The sequence below is a fragment of the Colossoma macropomum genome, unplaced genomic scaffold, assembly GCF_904425465.1.
Source record: "Colossoma macropomum unplaced genomic scaffold, Colossoma_macropomum, whole genome shotgun sequence".
Lineage (NCBI taxonomy): Eukaryota > Metazoa > Chordata > Actinopteri > Characiformes > Serrasalmidae > Colossoma > Colossoma macropomum.
In genome coordinates, this window is record NW_023495471.1 from 9,946 (window position 1) to 35,537 (window position 25,592).

A 25,592-nucleotide genomic window follows, 5' to 3' on the forward strand; every position below is an offset into this window, starting at 1 on the left:
AGAGAAACTTACAGAGTCAGAATTGTTCACAGTGGTGGTGATAGGAACCAGACGTCCACCTCTAAAAGCTCCCTCACAGAACACTTTGTTTTTCACATTAATCACTATTTTACCATCATCAGCGTTCCATATTAAACTCAGAAGACGTGTAGGTTCACTGGTTCTCTGAATTATGCATATAAATTTGGAAAGCAGGAATTCCTTTTAAAAGCCCAATGTTAATTAAACATGTAAAACCGTTTATTGGACCCAGTTACACTGGAAGTGTTAATGATTCAGAGTGAGATGCTACAACATGGTGTATTTGAGCACTAGACTGTTAGGATCATTATGAGTTTGTCTGGAGACTGTAGGCCGGTCTCTGGACAAGAGTTTACAGGAAGACTAATCCAGTTACCAATTCAGATAATTAGTACTGTATGAATAAGGGGGACGGAAGTTTCCTCTTCATGTAAATCTACCACACTCTAACGACCGGTTGGTTAAAGCAGAGAGCTGTGAAACTCTGTCTGAGCTGATTAATCTGCATTAAGATACAGTGAATCATGGAGTCTCTCCTTTTTCTAGCTCTCAGTGTTCATCTGGCGTCAGCAGGTGAGTTCAGTTCAGTTATGTAAACAATTCCTAATCGAATGCATAATTATTAAAATAATAAATAATAAATAATGTAGTCCTCTAGAGATTGGCTGGGTGAGGGGTGAGGCCACAAGACCTTTTATACAGTATCACAAAAATTACAAAAAAATAAATAAATTGTTCACTTATATTTATAAGTTGGGACATTTTGTAAAATGTGATCAAATCAAGAATCTGTGATTTGTTACTTCTCTTTATTTAACTGACAAAAAGGCAAAGAAAAAATTACAATATTTTCACAGACCAACTTAACTGCATTTTCTAATAATATTTTTATGATAAAATAGAATTTAATGCCTGCAATACACTGAAAAATGTTGGGATCTGCTCAAACGGCTTATTATTTAGTCACACTAGGCTAAATTACCACACGTGATATGAAAATGACTCACAAATGGAGGGAAACAGGCATTTTGGAAACCACACAGACCAAAAGCCACAAATAGTTAGTTTATTTAGGTTATATACAGGTGACATGCTGAGACACAGCATGAAAAAAATATTTCAAATTAATTATTTAAATTCATATATTTTACAAAATATGAAATATGAAAAAGTATTAAAATATAACATTGTGTTGTTTTGGTTCACATCTTTACAGTTTAGAAGGAAACCATTAAAGTGAAGCGATTAAACAGTTCAAATGTATATAAACTCTTTTTTTTCTCAAAGTAAAGCAATGATAAATGATAAAATGCCTAGAAAAAAATAAAAATTCACTTTTAAATTAATTCAAATTAATCAGTTTGTTTTATGGTTTTTTACATTGTTTTTTCATCCTCACAGGCTCCCACTCTCTGCAGTACATCTGCACTGGAGTAACTCCGGGAATAAACTTCCCAGAGTTCTCTGTGGTGGGTCTGGTGGATGGAGAGCAGTTTGTGTACTATGACAGTAACATCAGGAAGATGATCCCCAAGACAGAGTGGATAAAGGAGGTTGATGCTGATCATCCAGATTACTGGAACAGAGAGACCCAGACTAGTCAGAGTAATCAGGAGATCTTCAAAGTTAACATGGCTACGGCAATGCAGCGCTTCAACCAGACTGCAGGTGAACACACTCAGAGCTGTCAGCACTGAAACAGCACATACGCAAAACAAATAAAAGGATAATATTTTAACATACAGTTTATACATGGAAAATACTAATGATTATTGCACGATGTTGCCTCAGGGCAACACACCCATTGTCCTCACTTTTCAATGAATTAAAGCATATTTCTTGCTAATAAAAGGGCCAATAATGAACAGAAAAGTTGGAATAAACCAGTAAAATGCTTTTACTTAGTCAACATATTTCTCAGTGGGCATTTTAACATTATTTTTCCAGCATATTTCATTGTGTGGATGACACTGGACAATTCCCCACAGAAAAGCATAAAAACTAGCATAATTTTTCATCCATCAAAAGATGTGATTCACATCTGTTGGGTGTAACGTTCCTGATTGAATATCATATGAATTGCTTTTGTGTTATGAGAAATTGCATGAATATGTGTGTTGCTTAGAAGCAACACTGAACAGTGGAATAGATATAACCAGTATGAAGTGATGTAGCCAACTGAGAGAACACTATTGTTTGTTTTTATTTTTATGAAGAATTATTTTATTAAATAATGAATATATTACTATTTAACATCTGTGCAACAACAAATAAAAAACAACAAAAAACAAAATTTTGCTCTGACAGCGCAGTGGTGGCGTTAGAGCCATGTGTGATTGATCTCAGGGTTGTGGGTTCTATATAGAGATATGCTTATTTGTCACTGTTGGGTCCTCGAGCAAAGCACTCAACCCCCCAAAACATGAAAGTAAAATCCAAGTGCCAGCCTTACTCTTCATGCACTGTACTGTTACTGTTAATCTGAATCAATATGAATGAAGTGTGTGTGTCTCTGCAGGAGTTCACACAGTGCAGTGGATGTACGGCTGTGAACAGCATGAGGATGGGGCTATTAGAGGATATGACCAGCATGGTTATGATGGAGAAGACTTCATCAGTCTGGATCTGAACACTCTCACCTGGACTGCAGCCAACGCTAAAGCTGTTATTACCAAACACAAGTGGGACAGAGAAGCCTGGGCTGCTCAGGTGAAGAACTACCTGGGGAACATCTGCGTTGAGTGGTTACAGAAGTATGTGGGTTACGGCAGATCCACTCTGGAGAGGAAAGGTAAAGTGGTCTGTGCACCTGCTGCACATTTGTTAATTACCATTTCCCCCGGTCTGATCTGAGACCTGAACTGCTACAGTGTTCTGAAATAATAATGTTATAAAGTGTAATAAGGTTATTATCCTTTTTGACTGATTCATTTGGCTACAGTTTACTTTAAAATGCTGCATGTGAATCTACTTCACGTCTGACGTGTAGAGTAATATACAGTGTTAACTGATACCTTTTTTTGCAAATGGCTTATTTATGTGTCCTTCAGAGCTGTGAAAGAGTGAGAGAGCACCCCTAATTAATTAAATATCCAATCAACATTACCATTAAGTTCAAAGTTATTGGTTTTTCAGGAGATGTTTCTGGTGAGATTAGATCTATAAGATAATGGTGTCTCTAGTGGGTGCTGGGTATCCTTAGTGGGTGCAAGGATGCTGCTACATTGTTGCTATGGTATTTCTGATGGTTGCTGTAGCATTACTAGGCAGTTGCTAGGGTGTTGCTAGGTGGTAACTGTTGCTAGGTGTTTCATACATTGTCCTGGGTGGTTGCTAGGTTGCTGTAAGTTGATAACGGTGTTCCAGGTTGTTTGCAAGATATTGCTGACTAGTTGCAATAGTATCTCTGATGGCTGTTAGGTAGTTGTTAGATGTTTGCTATGGTGTCCCGGGTGGTTGCTAGGTTGTTTCTAGGGGGTTGTTATTGTGTTCCAGGTGGTTGCTAGGGTGAATCTAGGCAGTTGCTATATTAGTCCCAGTGTATTAAGGTTGGACACACAGCCTCAGTGTAATCAGTGTTATATTTTTACACTGACCTGCTGACGTGTTCCTGCTGCAGTAGCTCTGTTCTTCATGGTGTGATAACAGCACCAGCCTAAACATCCTGTGCATCAGCAATTTCAGTGTCCTTTCAGTAAAATGTAAAAGTTTCTGTTTATTCAGTTTATTTCTTTTATTCTTTTAAGTGAAGCAGCAGTTCAAATATATATTCACCTGAATTTAAACATTTGGTTATTTGATTAAGTTTGTTTCTGAATTAACTCTTACTTCTTCCTCTTTCTGAGCCTATAACGTCTAATGGAGTATTAGCAGCCTATCAGCAGGGTCAGTGGGAGGGACGGCAGCAGAATTCAATAGAGTCGAACTGCAATGAAAGGCGTTTCCATAAAACAAGAACGCCCAGATCAGGAACGCCTACTTATCATTCATTGGCCGATATATCTGCAAAATGGCTTCTCTCATTGGTGGATACGACTCAATGGGGAAAATACATCAGTATTTGTAAAGACGTTACTAATACTACATTAATATTGTTTCTACATGTTTACCTGATATTAGCATTTAAAAACAAATATGTATATGTAATGTACTCGATTCTGGTGATTTGTGTAGAGTACTGTCTCGTGGTTTTGTGATCCCCGACTTGACCTTGCGGTCTGTATGCCCATCATAACGGTAGCAGTGCTACACAATCTGCTCCATACCAGCCGCTATTTAAATTAATGTGCAATCATGGATTATAATGTTAACATCCCTAATGAGAACAAAACATAGAAACCACTAAGAGTTTCTGTTGGTTCCTGGTTGGTTTGTAATGCATTTTGGCTTTTCTTGAAGGTTGATAGTGTAACGGATCCTAATTGTTTACCAAGTGACTTAGTGACTGGTTCCAGATACATTTCTAATTCTACTTGGAAACTAGTGGTCTCTAATGGTAACCATTAGGAGGCAAAAACCATTAGATTTTAATCCTAATGGTCTTTATTCAGCAGGGGTTACCGTGGTGCTGCCAGCTTGCACAATAACTTTGGCAAGGTTGAATATTGTTGACTATCAAGCAACCCTGTGCTTATTTTCCACCAGTTTTAAGGTCGCAGTAAAATGTTAATGTAACAGTAACTCACCGACATCATAACCTGTAATGAAAGCGCTCGTTGATCTCGACCTTATTAATCTTTCCCATTTTGTTCGCGCTGTTCTGTACGACGGCGTTTTAGGGCCACTGGTAATGAAAATAAAAATAGCAGACTTCGAGAATAAAGTCCTAATACTTCGAGAAAAAGTCACAATATTTTAAGAAAAAGTCGTATTTTCTTGAGTAAAATCTTAATATTTTAGATTTATTCTAGATAAACACGGTTTCCTCCGACGGACTCGGAGGAAACCGTGTTTATTTAGAATAAAGAGCCGGACGGACCCGGAGGAAACTGTCTGTCTGTGTTGTTGAAGGAGAATCGCAGGCAGGGTCGTCTACACGGCTATCGGGGGCTACATCTCCCCCCATTCAAAGAGGGCATGAAGTTTCACAGACAGTGAGAATGATGTTCCAGAAGGAGTGAGTGGCTTTTACTCCAAATCCCACCTGCCCCTGACGTCACATGACGGGCGTTCCTGGTGGGCGTGTCTGCATCACAGAAACGCCCTCATGTGCTGCAATTAGACCCTCCTCCTGCTGCTCGAAGTATCGCCTGTTGTATTGTTCATAAGTCAAGCTGTGGTAGCTAAATCAGGCTAAAGTGCACCCAATAGAGCCTGGCTGCTACACTACGGTGCTCCACTCCACCGCTGCAGAGAGAGGGAGCGAGGGAGGTGGAGAGGTGCGGTAGAGAGTTTTGTTTATTGCTCTTCGGAGTGAAGAGGCCAATTGCGTTGTTTTGTTTTCTCAGCCACTACACACCCGAGCCATGTATCAGGCCTGCAACGAGGGGAGTAGAGAACTGGTTCGGTTAACTAGTAGAGAGCGAGCTGTGCGTGTCAGAGTGCGTGTGGGCCCATTTTATTTTGTTTTATTTGTTCAGGCTTTGCCAATACAAATATTTTAAACTAAAATCTACAGTGTTGGATATTTTCTTTTGCATACTCAGGAGTTATTTGTTAGTACTATAATTATGTTTCATGTTCATATTGAGTGTATATTGCTAACTGTCAGATACATTTATCAGTCACCTATGCCTAACCTACTGTATAATTAGCTGAGTAACCCGGGGCCCCCAGCTATATTTAATCATTTAAATAACCAACAAGCTATTGGGCACCTAGCTGGGGCGCTACATTTCCATTACACATTTTTTCGAATTTTTGCATTACAATGCAATCTCTCTCTCTCCAGTCCCTCCTGAGGTGTCTCTGTTCCAGAAGGACCCTTCTTCTCCAGTGGTGTGTCATGCTACAGGTTTCTTCCCCAAAGCAGTGATGATCTCCTGGCAGAAGAATGGAGAGGATCTGCATGAGGAGGTGGAGCTCAGAGAGACGCTACCCAACCAGGATGGAACCTTCCAGAAGAGGAGCATTCTGACTGTCTCACCTGAGGAGCCGAACAAACACAACTACACCTGCATCATTCAGCACATCAGCCTGGAGGAGGAGATGGTGCTAATAATGTCTGATAACAGAGTCCTGTCAGGTAGGAGAATCTGATTCTGATGGGGAGAAATCTTTCAAAAATGTCTTCTTCCAGATTTGATTGGTGAAGTAGAAACAGGACTGACACAGATTTAACACTCTGTGTTTCAGGTAGAAGTTTCTTCAGCTCAGACGGAAGATTATTTGGAAAAATCTTCATTGTAGTTCCAGCTGTTCTTCTCGTCTTTTCCTTGTGAATGATGGTGAAAGATTGAGGTAAGGAAACACTGGAATCTTCAGCCGCACAGAGCAGATATCAGTCTTTGTGGAGAGACACTGAGATAATGCTACCTTACACACCCAGTGGACGCTGTCACTGAGAGGCTTTATGCTTCACTCTTCCAGTTCGTTCCACATCCAGTTCACTAACAGTTTATTGGCCTCAAACATTACAATTAACCGTAATGGTAACATGACAGAACAAAATCCGTCATGATTGTATACGACATCAAGTTCATGTAGCACAGTTACTCTAACTTTGTACTAGCTAACCGCTAACTTAGCAGAGAAAGGCTAGTTAACCACTGTTTTCAGATTTGGTTAGCTATCAGCTTTCTCCATCCCCTACTTTCATTTATTTGCTATAATGAAACACTGATAGAATGAAATCTAGAGAAAGCTTTTATCTTAAATCTGACCATCAGTTTTGCTTCCATCCGATGTTATTTATGCAGTTCCTCCATTCTGATGATGTACACAAAAGCAGCCTGACGCTAATGGCTAATTACTCTCACTTGTGGGGACCCTCAGCCTGCTAAACCTAATAAATATGAGTTATAAAAGACGCACACGACAAAATAACATGTCAAACAGCTGGACAGCACATATTATCAACATCAAGCTTATGAACAGCACAAAACGCTCTGAACACTATCACAACCAGCCTGTTCAGCACAGCACTCAACAAATAATGCTCCAAAATAAGATTACAGAATTACATGCTAACATATACATTACTTTAGCTTCAGAGCTGAAAGTTCATAATAAGCAGAATAATCTAAATACATACATTTAATTCTAAATTCTCACCAAAACTGGTCTCTGTGCTGTATAAACATGAATTCTGTCTCTCAAATGGATTAAAAAGAGTTCCTCAGTAGTCCTGAGTTTGCTGTAGTCCTGTTTACTAAACCCAGAGTCTGAAGCTTGTGATTGGAGAAAAGGTGGCCAATCGTTCTGAAGCAATGTGCTAATTCTGCCTAACAACAGCCATTGATTGGTCAAGAGCATTTTCTCCAGAGGCTTTTACCTCAGTATTTTTCTGCACTGCTGATTGGCTGAACAGCAGTGCACTGGATCTAAAGGAGACTGTGGAATAGAGATTGTTTGCAGCACAGAGACCATGACTTCTTCTTCTAGATGTTGTGAATATGATTAATAAACAGGGATTATTCCAATCATACGGGCATATATCAAAACAAAAACTTAAGTATCAGGTAGAAGTTATTTACTTCAATGTTGCTTGTGGTAACCGGTTACAGGGTGTATTACAAGTTACATAGGCCGTGTAAACAGGGTGTATTTCATGTTTTCCTAAACTTAACCTTAAGGGTCATCCTGCTGTGGATGGTTCTCCTCCTGAGTTGCTGCAGAGGTAGAGCTAAACTCCAGCTACTGAGAAGGACAGGCTACTCATACAGTTAACAGACATAATACAGTCTAATGTACCGGCTGATTTCTTAATAATGTTACATGAAATTTTGCCATCAGTTTGCTGGTTAAGAGTGAACCTTGTCATCCTCATTGGAGATACACAATATAGCTTTAATTTCTCATCTAATCGCTAATATAGCAACTACAGAGCCTGTAGCCTAAACTGAGCAGCTGCTGGAACCAGGCTAAAGCATACTGCCTTACCTACCAACGTAACTAGATGTAGTTTACAGTTTACAAGCATAATCTGTTAATGACCCTCATAAACTCTCACATTTTATCATAGCTGTGTTTTATATTAATCTATAGTGTGTGTGCTGACCTGAACATCTCAGTGAAAGTCACTTGTTTACACTTGTTTACATGTGAAATGTTAGTGTTATAAGGTCTGTGTAGCACCCCATAGGACATCCTGCTGGTCTGGATGTACACAGAAGTTACTAGAGTGCCAGTAGCTCCCCCTTGTGGACAGTCTTGTTACACATGAATGAGTGAGTGAGTTATAAGCCGGGTCAGTGAGGTGCTTTCTTATCTAAAAAGGTCCTGGTAATGAAGGTCATCTTCTCTGCAGTGGATTATGAGTCTACAGGTCAGTTTAGAGCTGATACTGTATGAATGGCAGTAAATCTTTCATCTCTGAATGACTGTTGTTTTTGTGTTTGTCTTTACAGAAATGAACTACAGAGCAGGACAACAGGAGCAAGAGGATCAACTCAATTTTAGATGATTTTAATGAAACAGTTAAATACTTACAGCCCACATAAATAGCTTTACAGATCATTTTCTCAGAGGGGCTAAGACTTTCGCACAGTCCTGTATGTGGAGGTTATACCTCAAACACACTTATATATCTTAATTATCTAAAACTTTTTTCTCAATGTTAATGTATGAAGGGTGCTGGGACATGATTTTATGTTACTTTTGTAGCCTTAAAGATACGATTTCTTTATTTACTTAAAGGCGAATTCAACCATTTTTAACAGTTGATTCAGAGCGGTCATTCAGAGTGGTCATTCAGAGTGGTCATTCAGAGTGGTTTGGTGTGAAATACTTGATTGTAGAGACTCTTGATAGTGGTGGTGATGGGAACCAGAAGCCATTAATCGACTTCATACCCAATTTATGTAAGAACTTCCTGTGAGGGAGCTTTTAGAGGTGGACGTCTGGTTCCTATCACCACCACTGTGAACAATTCTGACTCTGTAGTTTCTCTAGAACAGAGTTTTCACACTAAACCACTCGACCTTGGTGATTTTTTACATATCCTTCATTCTGATCTATTCAGCTAATGAGCTTGTTGAATTGACAGTGGTTTAAGATCATCTCCACTGATAGAGGTAACGACATATCAGTGTAAAACTCATTAGATTCAGTACTGAGATCTCCAGGAAACCTCAAGTCTTTCAGCAGGAAGTGAATCGCAGAAGTAATAATGGCTTTTACTTGTTCATAAAACAGCTTCCACAGCACTATTTTACCCCCAGATTCATATAACAGCATCCACAGCGCCACCTCCTGGTGGAGATGTTATAGTGTGAATGGGGTGGTTAGTATAACTGGGTTAGTGTGGTTAATCTCATCCTCTCTTTCAAAGAAAACAGGCATTAAAAATAAGACTTTATTTTTGGCCTCAACATTGTTTTTATTTCAGACAGAACCACAAAGATTATTATTATTTATCAGAAATCTTTATTTATCATTCTGTGGTCGCCTTCAGGCCCAAATTAGAGCCAGATTTCTCTATGAGAAAATGAATGGAATTTTTGAGAAATTACTGCTATCACAGCCCCTGTGGTTAACAACATGGTTCCAAACTTGATATATTTTTTGTTGCACACACATTTTTCCACTGCATCTCACTGACAGACGGAAAATGAACAATCAACGAGATGAAATGTCCACTCCAAAACAATATTACAACAATTTAACCTCTTTCTACAGGCCCTCTAGTGGCCGATCCTCCAGCAGAATAAAAAATATACTTGAAATTTTTTAACTAAATGTTGTGAAAGTGGAGGAGTGAGAACCCCTGCTGTGAAAAGCAATATTCACAAAGACGACCATGTTAAAATAAAAAAAAACTTTCTTCATATCAAGCAATCCTGCACAACTGACACAATAAACACAGAGCATATAAACACAATAACAACACTTTCATAAACATTGGCTTGTTTGCTTATTAATGAAGATAAAAATTCTGTTCACCACATTCTGTCAATGTTATTGAGGAAAAAAATGCAACTGATGGATCTCCAAAACTGGCAGAAACTGCCTTTTATGGATGCTGTGAAAAAGGGTTAATTAACTCCCCAAAATCGCTCATTACATACTAAGGCTTATTATTCAGTAACTATGGGACTTCAGTGCAAACAGGCTGAGCTGTTCTTAAAGAAGTGTGTAATGACACTGTGGTCCTGCCTTTGGGCCTTGACCATTTAAGGGGTTAATAAAGTGGTGTCCAGCACTGAAAGACTGTAGGTGCTTCTCAAACTGTTCTATCAAAACATTTTCTCTTTAACTCAACTGAACTCAACATATGACTTATAACTTAGTCATATATAACTTATTAGTGCTATGTAGGTTTACACAGGGTCAACTGTACAATGAAATGTGCTGGACGAGAAAACAGGTCAGCTCAGCAGGTAGAGCATTAGTCATATAATAAAAACAAAAATGGGACGAGACATAAATCGACTATTACACTATTTATATTTGTGAAGTGAGGATTTATTTAAAAAAGTAAAAGTGTCCAGTGTATACAACAGGAATGAACACTGGGTGTGTGTAATGTAGCAGCAGTCATGGTTGATGTAAGCAGTGCAGTGGGCAGTTAACAGTGCAGTGGGCAGTAGACAGTGCAGTGGGCAGTTAACAGTGCAGTGGGCAGTAGACAGTGCAGACAGGAATATTAGATTATGAGCTGAGGAGTCCAGTGTCCTGGTGGTAACACCAATTATTTTATTCTTTTATTAAATATGTGTTTGTTCTATATTTGTGGTGAAGAACAGAAGATAAAGATAAACTGAGAAGAAGAACAGAATAAAAAGGCAGAAGAACAGGAGATGTCTATTTGATGGAGTTGGAAGATGTTTGGGTTGGGTTCTCCTGGCAGTCCTCCTGGTGTCCTTCAGACCGACTGACACTTCCTCACACTCTTTATTCTGATGGACAAATTCGGACTTCATGATGACTCCCAAAACTGAAATCTGATACCTGGTCATATATGCACACACAGCACAAAGGGTCAGGCATACATTTCAGAATATATGTGCATATATGTATGTATATGTATGTATTAGGGGTGGGAATCTCTAGGCACCTCACGATTTGATTCGATTACGATTCAGAGGCTGCGATGCGATTATAAAACGATTATCGATGCATCTCGATGCATCTTTTTTTTACTATACATCATTTCTATTTTCTCACTGTCTGAGGACTTGGTGGTTTTAAAGCAAAGTATTTGTAATGATCCATAATGAATTTACTTCCAATATCTTTTATTAATAAATCAAATGGAAGTGATGTGGCAAGTGAACTAGAAGGCTCTCATTCACTGCCTTTGGAGCACATGAGACGCTGCTGCCACTCATCTGTGATAAAATGCGCTGTTACGGTGAAATAAGATCCAGTGGCAGTGGATGTCAACGCAGCGCGTTACAGCCGTCCTGCCCCCTTTTAAGTGACTTTATATCTTTGGTTTTGGTCTCGTTGTAGAGAAGGGGGGATCGCTGTGTCAGTAAAATGTCTTTGAGACGGGACGTGTGCAGCATTGCGCGAAAGCCCTGTTTCTCAACGACTGAGAATTGGCGTGCAGACTGCAGGTCACCTAGCAACAATGCGTTATTCGCATTTATAAGCAGCGCAGCTGGTTTCCTGGTATGTAAATCTGCAACGAGAGACTGTCACACACTAAATAGTTACTAAGATGAACTCGCTTCTCTTTCGAATTTTCTCGTTCCACCTTAAAATGGTGCCACATTTACATTCGACGCCTCAGTCAGAATTTAAGGTGGAACAGGAAAAACCGAACAAGAAGCTGGAGAATGAGAAGTGACTTCAGCCTCGTAAGACAGCCGAATAATGACAAACATTTTACAAGAAACTGCTCTAGTTTTGAGGAAAGGTGTTCTGGCGGAGATGGGAGGAAAGCGGCTAAAGCTGAAGCTTAAAGCAGAGCAAAGTAAATCTGTGCTCTCGTTTATATTGTTCAGCCCATACTAGCACATACTGACACATACTGGACATTAAATGTTGTGGCTCCCGAGGTGGTTTGACTTTGTTGAAAGGTCAAAATGCCTCTTCTTAACATTTGTGCTGTGACTCCTGACCTAACCTGGCTTTAATGCAGAGGGAGCCGGTCGGATTTCTCACTCATCCAGTAGTGTTTTTGTTGTGTCACCACAGACTGTCCAGGCGCTGCACTTACCCACTTTCAAGTTCCGCCCTTTGCGTTTCGTCAACATTACATTATAAATTAATATTTAGAAAATCGATTTTTGACATTTATGAATCGATTCATAATCGTCCACGTCTGCATCGCGATGCATCTAAGAATCGATTTTTTCCCAAACCCATAGTATGTATATTTATATTAGATGTTCACATCCTATATGGACCACACATAGGTGATAGGTGGGTCAACATCAAGCTAGTACATATGAGCAATACATTCCATCCATACATGATTAATGTTTTCTATCAAATATTGTTAAATATATCTGTTACACATATGTTTGTATATGTTGATATTTGGGGCGGCATGGTGGCGCAGTGGGTAGCGCTGTCGCCTCACAGCAAGAAGGGCCTGGGTTCGATTCCCGGCTGGGCGACCAGGGTAATTTCTGTGTGGAGTTTGCCTGTTCTCCCCGTGTCTGCGTGGGTTTCCTCCCATGGTCCAAAGACATGCAGTCAGGCCAATTGGACATGCTGAATTGCCCCTAGGTGTGAATGTGTATGTCTGTCTGTCTGTCTGCCCTGCGATGGACTGGCGACCTGTCCAGGGTGTATCCTGCCTTCCGCCCAATGACAGCTGGGATAGGCTCCAGCACCCCACCGCGACCCAGAAGGATAAGTGGTTTAGATGATGCATGTATGTTGATATTTGACCAAAATAAATTTTCCATATTTGAAAATGGCTAATTTCAAATAAGTTGGCATATATGACACATATATGTCCAAATATGACTAACATAAGCTGGATATAAGGGAGATCCATATATGCTAATGTATGTCATATATCAGAAACCCATATACAGCCATATATCGGCTGCTACTACTAGCAGATACTGAACACCTGCAGAGGCTTTGAGGGAAGCGTGTGATGATTTAGACGTTCAGTTAGCCGTGACTTTGTCTTTCATTGTAATGAGGCCGTGAGGAGAAAACAAGGTTAAACCTGCAGCTCTTTGCTCAGTTTTTAACCACAAACTGTCTTGTGGAACTTTCAGTGGTCACGATTCTCATGACAGCACTGTACTCATAAAACAGCTACTGGCTCTCAGATCTTCAGGCACTATAGTTAAATATAATAGTTAATCTTTTTGTGCTTCATTCCTGGAACATTTTACCCCATAAAGAGTTTCACAAACCTGAAAACCAGTTTGAAATCAGGCAGGTGGTGCAGGTTAGAAGACAAGAAAATGTATTTATAAACACACGGATTTAAATGTTGTAGCTAACAGCTTTCAGAAGGTATTCAGTTTATTAGGAGGCCCACATGATCAAACAAGGCCATGTACCAAAAGAGGAATTCCAGTATTTTTTTAAATTCCACATAATTAAATATGTTAGATGTAAACAAAGCTGTTGAGAGCGGTTTGGTGTGAAATGCTCTGTTCTAGAGAAACTTACAGAGTCACATTGTTCACAGTGGTGATAGGAACCAGACGTCCACCTCTAAAAGCTCCCTCACAGAAAGTTACTACAGTAAATAGTTATGAATTCACTGCCTGATGACTGAGACACTGTTTTACAGTACTCTCTAATACTGGATGGATACATGCAGGGTGTTGTGAGGCAAAATAGACCCCATTGAAAACTTATTATTTCAGATTTTCCACTATTTTCCATCATCAACATTCCATATAAACTCAGAAGACTCGTGTAGGTTCACTGGTGGTTCTGGATAGTAAATAAAATGGCTATATTGGTGTTGTAGTCATGACGACCCCTGGTTCCTATCACCACTGTAACGACATCGAGTACAAGTCAAGACCAAGAGTTTTAGTAGTCAAGCCTGAGTCAAGACTGAGATCAGAAATGGCCAAGACCAAGACAAGACCGAGACCAGATTAAGATTTTTTTCAGAAAAAAATACTAAAAATGAAATTTGTTTGTAGTTAATTGTACATTTAGCATCATTACTTATATATACTATTATATACTGTTATATACTATTATATTATATTATATTATATTATATTATGTAAAATATAACATGAACTATATAGCTTATAATGTTATTAGATTGTCTGTTATGTGTTACACATAAAATCGAAAAAAACAGCTAAAAATACAGCAGAAAATAGATTAACTACAATTAATGATGTTCTACCAAGAGATCTGTAAACAATGTGATATGAACAGTAAACTACAGCTCTCAGTTACATTATTCTTTTGAATTATAGTCACATGAACAAATGCATGCTCACAAATTGTGTGATCACCTGTGAGAAAAACATAATCAAAAGCCAAAAACTGCAGTCATGTGAAAAAAATGTAATCATGTGAAAAAATATGTGATCATATATTAAAAAATTGTAATTATGTGAAAAAGCCATTCCATGTGTAAAAAGGTGATCATGTGGAGAAAACCGTATGATCACATATGAATAAAAACAATCACATGCAGAAAAAACAATGAAAAAAAGTGACCACATTTCATAAAAAGGTATAATCACCTGTAGGAAAACCTGTCATAAGAAAAAATATGATACATGAAAAAAACATACAATCAAGTGAAAAAACCAGCATGATCACACTGTGAAAACAAAACACATGATTATGTGAAAAAATGTATCGTCACATGAAAAATACGTGATCACATGATAACAGTCATAAAAATCAGAAAATCAATAAAGCATGATTTTTTTTAAAATATTTGCACACAACTGTATAAAGAAGAGTGAGGAGATTATTTCTGATCTCTCTTCTGATTCAGATCAGTTCACAAAACTACGTCCTGCTAATGTCTTGGTGTGATATAGACGCCAAATTACAGTGGAATTCTTACGCTGACTTTGCAGACATAACAACATGTTTAAGATCTCGTGGGACCAACAGACGGGTTTAGTTTTTGTTCTACATCTTAATAATTCAGAGTGAGATGCTACAACATGGTGTATTTGAGGACTGGACCGTTAGGGTCATTATGAGTTTGTCTGAAGACTGTAGGCCGGTCTCTGGACAAGAGTTTACAGGAAGAGTCTGGAAAGATCAGCGTGTAGTATTTCTTCTACAAGGAGATCATAAATTTATGCTTTTGAACAGCTGGGTCCAGATATTTATTGCTGTCTGAATAAGGGGGACGGACGTGACCCTCTTCCTGTAAATCTACCACACTCTAATGACGGCTGGTTGAAGCAGAGAGCTGTGAAACTCTGTCTGAGCTGAATAATCTGCACTAACATACAGTGAATCATGAAGTCTCTCCTTTTTCTTATGCTTAGTGTTCATCTGGCATCAGCAGGTGAGTTCAGTTTAGCTATATAAACAGTAGAGTACAAATCATACTAGTGTTTATTATATCTAAATATTAATTACTATACCATATAATTGTGTAATACTTTGTGTAATATTATTACTAAATACCATATGTGTATTAAACTAAATGATATGAAATAGAACATGTTCATCATAGTTCACTTCTTACCATTTTACTGCTTAATTACTATGTCATATGTCATGTTGTGCATCTGAGAAAATCACTAATATTAGAATAAATACGAGTAATATTAATACAGTAAGTAGTGACTGTATGTGTGTTAATGTGTTTGTTTAATGATTTCCAAACCTCTCATCGAGGAAGTCTGGTAATTCATTAATTATTAATTATAGTTATCATCTAATACCAGCTTTATCTAATCAATATATCATTACATTAAATCAGGTGAGCTGCTGGGATAATTTAACACATATATGTGATGAACCAAGATTTGTTCTAACTAGCACTCAAGACATCAGCCGCTTTCTGAAAACAAGAAATTCTTATTACACTTAATAAATTTGACTGTATTTATTTTTATTTGTATTTATTCTAATGTTATATAATGTTGTTATAAGTACAAACATAAGTATCCACTGCTGAGAAGATCAATGGTTTTTAATGATGTGCTCTGGTTCCTTTTGCACAGTGTATAATGAAGGTGAGCAAGTATTTAAAGATTTTTGATTTTGTGGTTTAATAAACTTCCAGCTTCAAATTTACACACATAATATCTTTTGAAATTGTAGTTATTAATATGATCAAAAAAGCATAAACTAAGATTATTAAATGATATATATCATTTAATAATCTTAGTTTATTAAATGATATATATATATATATATATATATATATATATATATATATATATATATATATATACATCAAAGGGAAACCTATATATATATATATATATATATATATATATATATATATATATATATATATATATATATATATATGTTTCCCTTTACTGTGTATTATAAAAGCTTGAAAAAGTTCATCTACAGGAGATATAATAAGTCTTTTCAATCTCTGTTGGTTCGTTCTTCATGAAGTTTTGACACAGTGTAAACGGCAGCTTGTATGTTGGAATTATAAAAATTATCAATGTCAAAAATAATGTAAGATATGATTGTAATATGTTGTATACATTGCCTCTATTGCTCAAAAGCCTCATATCTCCATTTTTGTCATTTTTCATTGTTTTGCATAATTTAAAACTCCAGCCATGTGTGTGTGTGTGTGTGTGTGTGTGTGTGTGTGTGTGTGTGTGTGTGTGTGTGTGTGTGTGTGTGTGTATCTTATTACTATTAATTGTATCTTCTTATTTTTTTTTTTTTACATTTTTAACATTTTGGTTCATAATTTCGTGTCTTGGTTCACTTTTTTGAAGTTCATCTTAAAGTATTATAAACTCTTTTATTTTCAACGTGAAACTATGATAAATATCAGTAATGAGAAACAGATATTGCAGTGTTGACCTTTAGGGCTAAAAGGCCAAATCAAATTTAAATTTAACTTAAATTTAATTTATTTGTATGAAATGTTAATTTTTTCTCTTGGCAGTGAGTCACTCTCTGCAGTACATCTACACTGCAGTAACTCCAGGAATAAACTTCCCAGAGTTCTCTGTAGTGGGTCTGGTGGATGGACAGCAGATTATCTAACATTTGACCCCATAAAGAGTTTCACAAACCTGAAAACCAGTTTGAAATCAGGCAGGTGGTGCAGGTTAGAAGACAAGAACATGTATTTATTAACGCGCTGACTCTGATTTAAATGTTGTAGCTAACAGCTTTCAGAAGGTATTCAGTTTATTAGGAGGCCAACATGATCAAACAAGGCCATGTACCAAAAGAGGAATTCCAGTATTTTTTTAAATTCCACATAATTAAATATGTAAGATGTAAACAGAGTCGTTCAGAGTGGTTTGGTGTGAAACTCTCTGTTCTAGAGAAACTTACAGAGTCAGAATTGTTCACAGTGGTGGTGATAGGAACCAGACGTCCACCTCTAAAAGCTCCCTCACAGAAAGTTACTACAGTAAATAGTTATGAATTCACTGCCTGATGACTGAGACACTGTTTTACAGTACTCTCTAATACTGGAGGGATACATGCAGGGTGTTGTGAGGCAAAATAGACCCCATTGAAAACTTATTATTTCAGATTTTCCACTATTTTCCATCATCAACATTCCATATAAACTCAGAAGACTCGTGTAGGTTCACTGGTGGTTCTGGATAGTAAATAAAATGGCTATATTTGTGTTGTAGTCATGGCGACCCCTGGTTCCTATCACCACCACTGTAACGACATCGAGTACAAGTCAAGACCAAGAGTTTTAGTAGTCAAGCCTGAGTCAAGACCGAGACCAGATTAAGATTTTTTTCAGAAAAAAATACTAAAAATGAAATTTGTTTGTAGTTAATTGTACATTTAGTATCATTACTTATATATACTATTATATACTGTTATATACTATTATATTATATTATATTATGTTATGTAAAATATAACATTAACTATATAGCCTATAATGTTATTAGATTGTCTGTTATGTGTTACACATAAAATAGGAAAAAACAGCTAAAAATACAGCAGAAAATAGATTAACTACAATTAATGATGTTCTACCAAGAGATCTGTAAACAATGTGATATGAACAGTAAACTACAGCTCTCAGTTACATTATTCTTTTGAATAATAGTCACATGAACAAATGCATGCTCACAAATTGTGTGATCACCTGTGAGAAAAACATAATCAAAAGCCAAAAACTGCAGTCATGTGAAAAAAATGTAATCATGTGGAAAAATATGTGATCATATATTAAAAAATTGTAATTATGTGAAAAAGCCATTCCATGTGTAAAAAGGTGATCATGTGGGGAAAAACCATATGATCACATATGAATAAAAACAATCACATGCAGAAAAAACAATGAAAAAAAAGTGACCACATTTCAAACAAAGGTATAATCACCTGTAGGAAAACCTGTCTGATCACATTATGAAAAAAAAACTTATGATACATGAAAAAACATACAATCAAGTGAAAAAACCTGCATGATCACACTGTGAAAACAAAACACATGATTATGTGAAAAAATGTATCGTCACATGAAAAATACGTGATCTCATGATAACAGTCATAAAAATCAGAAAATCAATAAAGCATGATTTTCAACCAGGGTGCTAAAATATTTGCACACAACTGTATAAAGAAGAGTGAGGAGATTATTTCTGATCTCTCTTCTGATTCAGATCAGTTCACAAAACTACGTCCTGCTAATGTCTTGGTGTGATATAGACGCCAAATTACAGTGGAATTCTTACGCTGACTTTGCAGACATAACAACATGTTTAAGATCTCGTAGGACCAACAGACGGGTTTAGTTTTTGTTCTACATCTTAATAATTCAGAGTGAGATGCTACAACATGGTGTATTTGAGGACTGGACCGTTAGGGTCATTATGAGTGTGTCTGAAGACTGTAGGCCGGTCTCTGGACAAGAGTTTACAGGAAGAGTCTGGAAAGATCAGCGTGTAGTATTTCTTCTACATGGAGATCATAAATTTGTGCTTTTGAATAGCTGGGTTTAGATATTTATTGCTGTCTGAATAAGGGGGACGGACGTGACCCTCTTCCTGTAAATCTACCACACTCTAATGACGGCTGGTTGAAGCAGAGAGCTGTGAAACTCTGTCTGAGCTGAATAATCTGCACTAACATACAGTGAATCATGAAGTCTCTCCTTTTTCTTACGCTTAGTGTTCATCTGGCATCAGCAGGTGAGTTCAGTTTAGCTATATAAACAGTAGAGTACAAATCATACTAGTGTTTATTATATCTAAATATTAATTACTATACCATATAATTGTGTAGTACTTTGTGTAATACTATTACTAAATACCATATGTGTATTAAACTAAATGATATGAAATAGAACATGTTCATCATAGTTACTTTTTACCATTTTACTGCTTAATTACTATGTCATATGTCATGTTGTGCATCTGAGAAAATCACTAATATTAGAATAAATACAAATAATACTAATACAGTAAGTAGTGACTGTATGTATGTTAATGTGTTTGTTTAATGATTTCCAAACCTCTCATCGAGGAAGTCTGGTAATTCATTAATTATTAATTATAGTTATCATCTAATACCAGCTTTATCTAATCAATATATCATTACATTAAATCAGGTGAGCTGCTGGGATAATTTAACACATATATGTGATGAACCAAGATTTGTTCTAACTAGCACTCAAGACATCAGCCGCTTTCTGAAAACAAGAAATTCTTGTTACACTTAATAAATTTGACTGTATTTATTTTTATTTGTATTTATTCTAATGTTATATAGTGTTGTCATAAGTACAAACATAAGTATCCACTGCTGAGAAGATCAGTGGTTTTAAATGATGTGCTCTGGTTCCTTTTGCACAGCATATAATGAAGGTGAGCAAGTATTTAAAGATTTTTGATTTTGTTGTTTAATAAACTTCCAGCTTCAAATTTACACACATAATATCTTTTGAAATTGTAGTTATTAATATGATCAAAAAAGCATAAACTAACTAAGATTGGTCTATTAAATGATATATATATATATATATATATATATAATATATATATATATATATATATATATATATATATATATATATATATATATATGTTTCCCTTTACTGTGTATTATAAAAGTTTGAAAAGTTCATCTACAGGAGATATAATAAGTCTTTTCAATCTCTGTTGGTTCGTTCTTCATGAAGTTTTGACACAGTGTAAACGGCAGCTTGTATGTTGGAATTATAAAAATTATCAATGTCAAAAATAATGTAAGATATGTATGTAATATGTTGTATACATTGTCTCTATTGCTCAAAAGCCTCATATCTCCATTTTTGTCATTTTTCATTGTTTTGCATAATTTAAAGCTCCAGCCGTGTGTGTGTGTGTGTGTGTGTGTGTGTGTGTGTGTGTGTGTGTGTGTGTGTGTGTGTGTGTATCTTATTACTATTAATTGTTTTTTTTTTTTTGTTGTTTTTTTACATTTTTAACATTTTGGCTCATAATTTCGTGTCTTGGTTCACTTTTTTGAAGTTCATCTTAAAATATTATAAACTCTTTTATTCTCAATGTGAAACTATGATAAATATCAGTAATGAGAAACAGATATTGCAGTGTTGACCTTTAGGGCTAAAAGGCCAAATCAAATTTTAACTTAAATTTAATTTATTTGTATGAAATGTTATTTTTTTCTCTTGGCAGTGAGTCACTCTCTGCAGTACATCTACACTGCAGTAACTCCAGGAATAAACTTCCCAGAGTTCTCTGTGGTGGGTCAGGTGGATGGACAGCAGATTGTGTACTATGGTAGTGACATCAGGAAGATGATCCCCAAGACAGAGTGGATGGAGAAGAGTGAGGATGAAGATTACTGGAACAGTGAGACCCAGATTAGTCAGCGTCATGAGGAGACCTTCAAAATAAGTGTGGATACTCTAATGCGGCGCTTCAACCACAGTAAAGGTGAACATGAACACACAGAGCTTTAAACACATCTAATACATAAAAAAGGATAATGTTCACTTCAACATACAGTTTGTATATAGAAAATTAATAACGCTTAACTGCACAATGTTCAACATCAGTATCATATAAATGATTTTTGTGTCTTGAGAAATTGTTTGAATATGTTTGTTGCTTACAAGCAACATTGTACAACAGTGGAATGGATATAGTTAGTATCAAGTGATGCAGCTGAGGGAACACTGCAGTTATTGTTTAGCTTTTCATGTTCCTTTAATTATTTAGAATTATTTTTGTGTTCTTGTTTATCTCGGAAATATACTCTCAGTATTTAATGTGTGTGCAGTACTAGTGGTTAGACGCCTGTTCTAGTCAATTCTTTAATTCAGCAACAATATTTTTTGCTACTCTTGTCAGTAGATCATATTTAGAAAAGGCTAAATATTTCAAAATGACTTGATTCTTTTTAGGTTTAGTACAGTTCTATTATTCTAGTACACTTCTGTTATTTGTGGTTTTCAGTGATTCTTTAGTGTGCAAGAAATCAAAACATTACTTCACACAGTTACATCATTTTAACATGGTTTCTTTGGAAAAAATTAAATAGATGTTGAAATAAATAGTTTTGGTATTTAAAGATCAAATAGTGTAGTTTCGCCATATTTAGATTAAAATTTTCTGTTTTTATATGACACACTTCTTTCCACTGAAGAAGGCAACATAACCCAAAATGACCATCTAACTCATAAAAAAAAATAATAATCAGGTCCATTTTATAAAAGAAAAGCTTCAAGAAGAAAAGAATCAAGCATTTTTTAAACATTGCTCTCTCATAATGCATCAAACTGAGGGTCATATTTACAGTTTTTCTTTTATTTCAGTTAACAAATTTCCCAATTTACCTAAATATGAGTGTATTCTGACAAATAAACACACAGCATGAATATATTTTGTGCTAGCAGTGCACATTTATTCATCTAGACACAGAGTTGAATATTACAATACATTTTGTTTATATTGGCAATGACAGGCCCATTTACAGTAATGATAGTTTGGACACCCCTGGGTGGGTTGATTTTGATTTTCTAGGTGAAAATAAGCTAAACATCCTCTACAGAGACACACTTATGAACATTCTAATACGCAATTAAGGTTCAGTTACTGAATTTAGCATAAAGAAAAATAAAATATAAAATGTTTAAATAAAAAAAAACATAAAAAGCTTTTAAATTAAAACATAATTAAAAAATAACGGCACATTTGTTGTTGTATTTTCCCTGAAGTATGAGGATGTGTTAACTCATTTACACTTAAAAAATCAACAAGAAAATCAACATGAAATTTGACCAGGGGTGCACTCACACTTCACTGAGACTCTTGGAGAGCCCCCTAGTGGCAGGAACCCTGAAACCTTTCTCCTTTCCCCCTCTTATAGGAAGGCCTAACTGTGCAACAAAATATGTGAATGTAAAATCCATTGAAGTGTCAACATGTCAGCTCTTACCTTTCATGCCCTCCACTGTTACTGTTAGTTCACTGTTAATGTGAATTGAATGGTTTAATGTGTGAAGTAAAGGTTACTCTCTGAAAAGTTCATTCTACCCAAAGCACTGCATTCAGTTCAAAAGGCAAATCATCTCGTCATGTTATCTGATCTGTTTTCCGTCTTTTCTGCTGTACTTTAATCCAGAAATGACCCCTGTTTGAGATGGTCAGGGTTAGTCAGGGTTTCTTTCCTGTATTGTGCATCAATATGAATGAAGTGTTTGTGTCTCTGCAGGAGTTCACACAGTGCAGTGGATGTACGGCTGTGAACTGAATTATCATGGAACCAAGAGAGGTCCATACATGCAGTTCGGTTATGATGGAGAAGATTTCATCAGTCTGGATAAATTCACTCTCACCTGGACTGCAGCCAACGCTAAAGCTGTTATTACCAAACAGAAGTGGGAGGGTGAAAACTGGGCTGCTCAGGTGAAGAACTACCTGGAGAACACCTGCACTGAGTGGTTACAGAAGTATGTGGGTTACGGCAGATCCACTCTGGAGAGGAAAGGTACAGTGATCTCACCCTCATCACTGAAAACCTGCTGCACATTCATTGTTTATTAGAGACGTCCTGTTTCAATTTTTTTTTACCCCCTGGACCAAATAATTGTAAATGTGGCTCTGAACTGCTTCAGTGTTATAATAAGAATTTAATAATGTATGTAACAGGGTCATTATACTATTTGGCTAATTCAGTTGGCTGCAATATACTTTTAAATGCTGCATTTATGCATTTATGCACATCATGCCTGATATGTGCAGAATAATGTACCACCTTATGTCTTTTTATGTTTTGTGAATTGCTTATTTATGGGCACAGAGCTATACAGAACTATGGAAAAGTCAGAGGCCACCCTTCAGTTATTAAATTTCCAGTCGAAATAGCCTTTAAGTACAAGTTATTCATTATTTAGAAGATATTTCTGAGGAGATTAGATATAAAATAATTCACTTATACAAGGAAGGAGAAAATCAAAACAGTAAAAGCTACTAAAGCTACAGACAAATGGGGCTTCGAAAACCACCTGCAACATCTGGTAGACCACCAAAACTGTCCCCATCAGGTAAACAATACTGAAAGCTTTCATCTTTGGTAGAAAGGCCCCCTGAACACAGGCCCGTATACAAGCACATACCCTGCACACCCAGACGCTACACCACTGATCACTTTAGTGAAACTACAGAAGTGCATTTCCTGTAGAAAATGCAGAGTGATGGCACAGCTTAAGCAATTTCATGGTATTGCTAGGTTGTTCTTAGGTGATTGATAGCGTGTGTATCTGGTGGTTGCTTAGCTGTTGCTAGGTGGTTGCTATGGCATACAAAGTGATTGCTAAGGTATTGCTGTGAGATTGCTAAGGTACCCAATGTGGTTTCTATAATATTGCTAACTAGTTGCTATTGTACCTCTGATGGTTGCAAGGGTGTTGCTAGGTAGCTGCTCTGGTGTTTCTGGGTGTGGCTATGGTGTTGCATGGTGGTTGCAATGGTCTCCTAGATGGTTGCTAGGTAGCTGATAAGCTGTCCCAGGTGGTTGCTAGGGTGTTGCTTGGCGGTTGTTATGACATTCCAGGTGATTGCTAAGATGTTGCTAAGCAGTTGCAATGGTATCTCTGATGGCTGCTTGGCAGTTGTTAGGTGGTTGGTATGGTGTCCCAAGTGGTTGAAATGGTGTTGCTTTGTGGTTGCTATTATATCTCTGGTGGTTGCTAGGGTATGTCTAGGCAGTTGCTATGGTAGTCCTGGTGAATTAATGGTTTGCATGCAGCCTCAATGTAATCAGTGTAAATATACAGTATTTATACCAACATGCTGAGTATTTCAGTTAAATGTAAAAGCTTCCACTGCCTTTTTTGTCAGAATATTACAATTATTATTAAATCTCTCTCTCTCTCTCTCTCTCTCTCTCTCTCTCTCTCTCTCTCTCTCTCTCTCCAGTCCGTCCTGAAGTGCACCTCTTCCAGAAGGACTTTTACTCTCCAGTGGTGTGTCTTGCTACAGGTTTCTTCCCCAAAGCAGTGATGATCTCCTGGCAGAAGAATGGAGAGGATCTGCATGAGGACGTGGAGCTCAGAGAGACACTACCCAACCAGGATGGAACCTTCCAGAAGAGGAGCGTTCTGACTGTCTCACCTGAGGAGGTGGACTGGAATAAGTACACCTGCACTGTTTATCACAGCAGCCTGGAGACGTGGATACGGGTGTCTAAACGCAGAGTCCTTCAAAGTCAAAGTAAAGCGATTCTAAATGGGAAAAATCTGCTCTCGTTTTTAGAATGATTTGATTGGTGAAGTAGAAACAGGACGCTGACCCAGATTTAACACTGTGTTTCAGGCGGAAGCTTATTTGGAAAAATCTTCCTTGCAGTTGCGGCTGTTCTTCTGCTCTTTTTGCTGTGGATGATGGTGAAAGAGTGTGGTAAGGAAACAAACGTGTGACAAAGTTTTTAGACCCTTCTGATTTCTACTGTTTTTGCACGTCACACAAAATAGTTTCAGATCTTCAAACAATACTTTATAGACGACAGAGCCAACATGAGTAAAACACAGCATACAGTTTTTAAAGGATCATTTAATTTATTGAAGGAAAAAAAAAGATTCAACCCCAGTCAGCCCTGTGTGAAAAAGTTATTACCCCCTTAATTACTCAATCATTAATTTAGCCAAATTTAGTTAATAATTGGGGTCAAGCCGCATTTCTTTCAGCATAAATCAACAACGACAAGGAGTTGTGGTGCAGTAAACTTCACCAAATGCAGAAAGATTACGGATCCACGCTATCAAAAGGGCGGACTGGGGTCCCCAATGGTGCCAAAGGCAGCATAGTCTGTGCAGCACTCCCTTCATATCCGAATGCAGTGTTTTTTGACAGGGTGATTGGCTATCAACACATCTGAACTTTAGTTTTAATACTCCTAGGATTCTCTGACTCCGTGTT

General features: G+C 37.0%; 2 protein-coding genes across 2 annotated transcripts; both read left to right on the forward strand.

Annotated features, from left to right (window-relative positions):
- Positions 1-545: 545 nt before the first annotated feature.
- On the forward strand, positions 546-6,309 carry LOC118802191 (class I histocompatibility antigen, F10 alpha chain-like). Its single transcript, XM_036562677.1, has 4 exons — positions 546-594; positions 1,423-1,689; positions 2,540-2,812; positions 5,912-6,309. Exons 1-4 carry the CDS (start codon positions 546-548, stop codon positions 6,217-6,219), a joined length of 897 nt encoding a protein of 298 aa, XP_036418570.1. The 3' UTR covers positions 6,220-6,309.
- A 9,189-nt stretch (positions 6,310-15,498) lies between these two features.
- LOC118802186 (class I histocompatibility antigen, F10 alpha chain-like) lies at positions 15,499-25,238 on the forward strand. The gene is made up of 6 exons (XM_036562672.1): positions 15,499-15,547; positions 20,847-21,107; positions 22,888-23,163; positions 24,594-24,887; positions 24,990-25,060; positions 25,221-25,238. Exons 1-6 carry the CDS (start codon positions 15,499-15,501, stop codon positions 25,236-25,238), a joined length of 969 nt encoding a protein of 322 aa, XP_036418565.1.
- Positions 25,239-25,592: the final 354 nt, after the last annotated feature.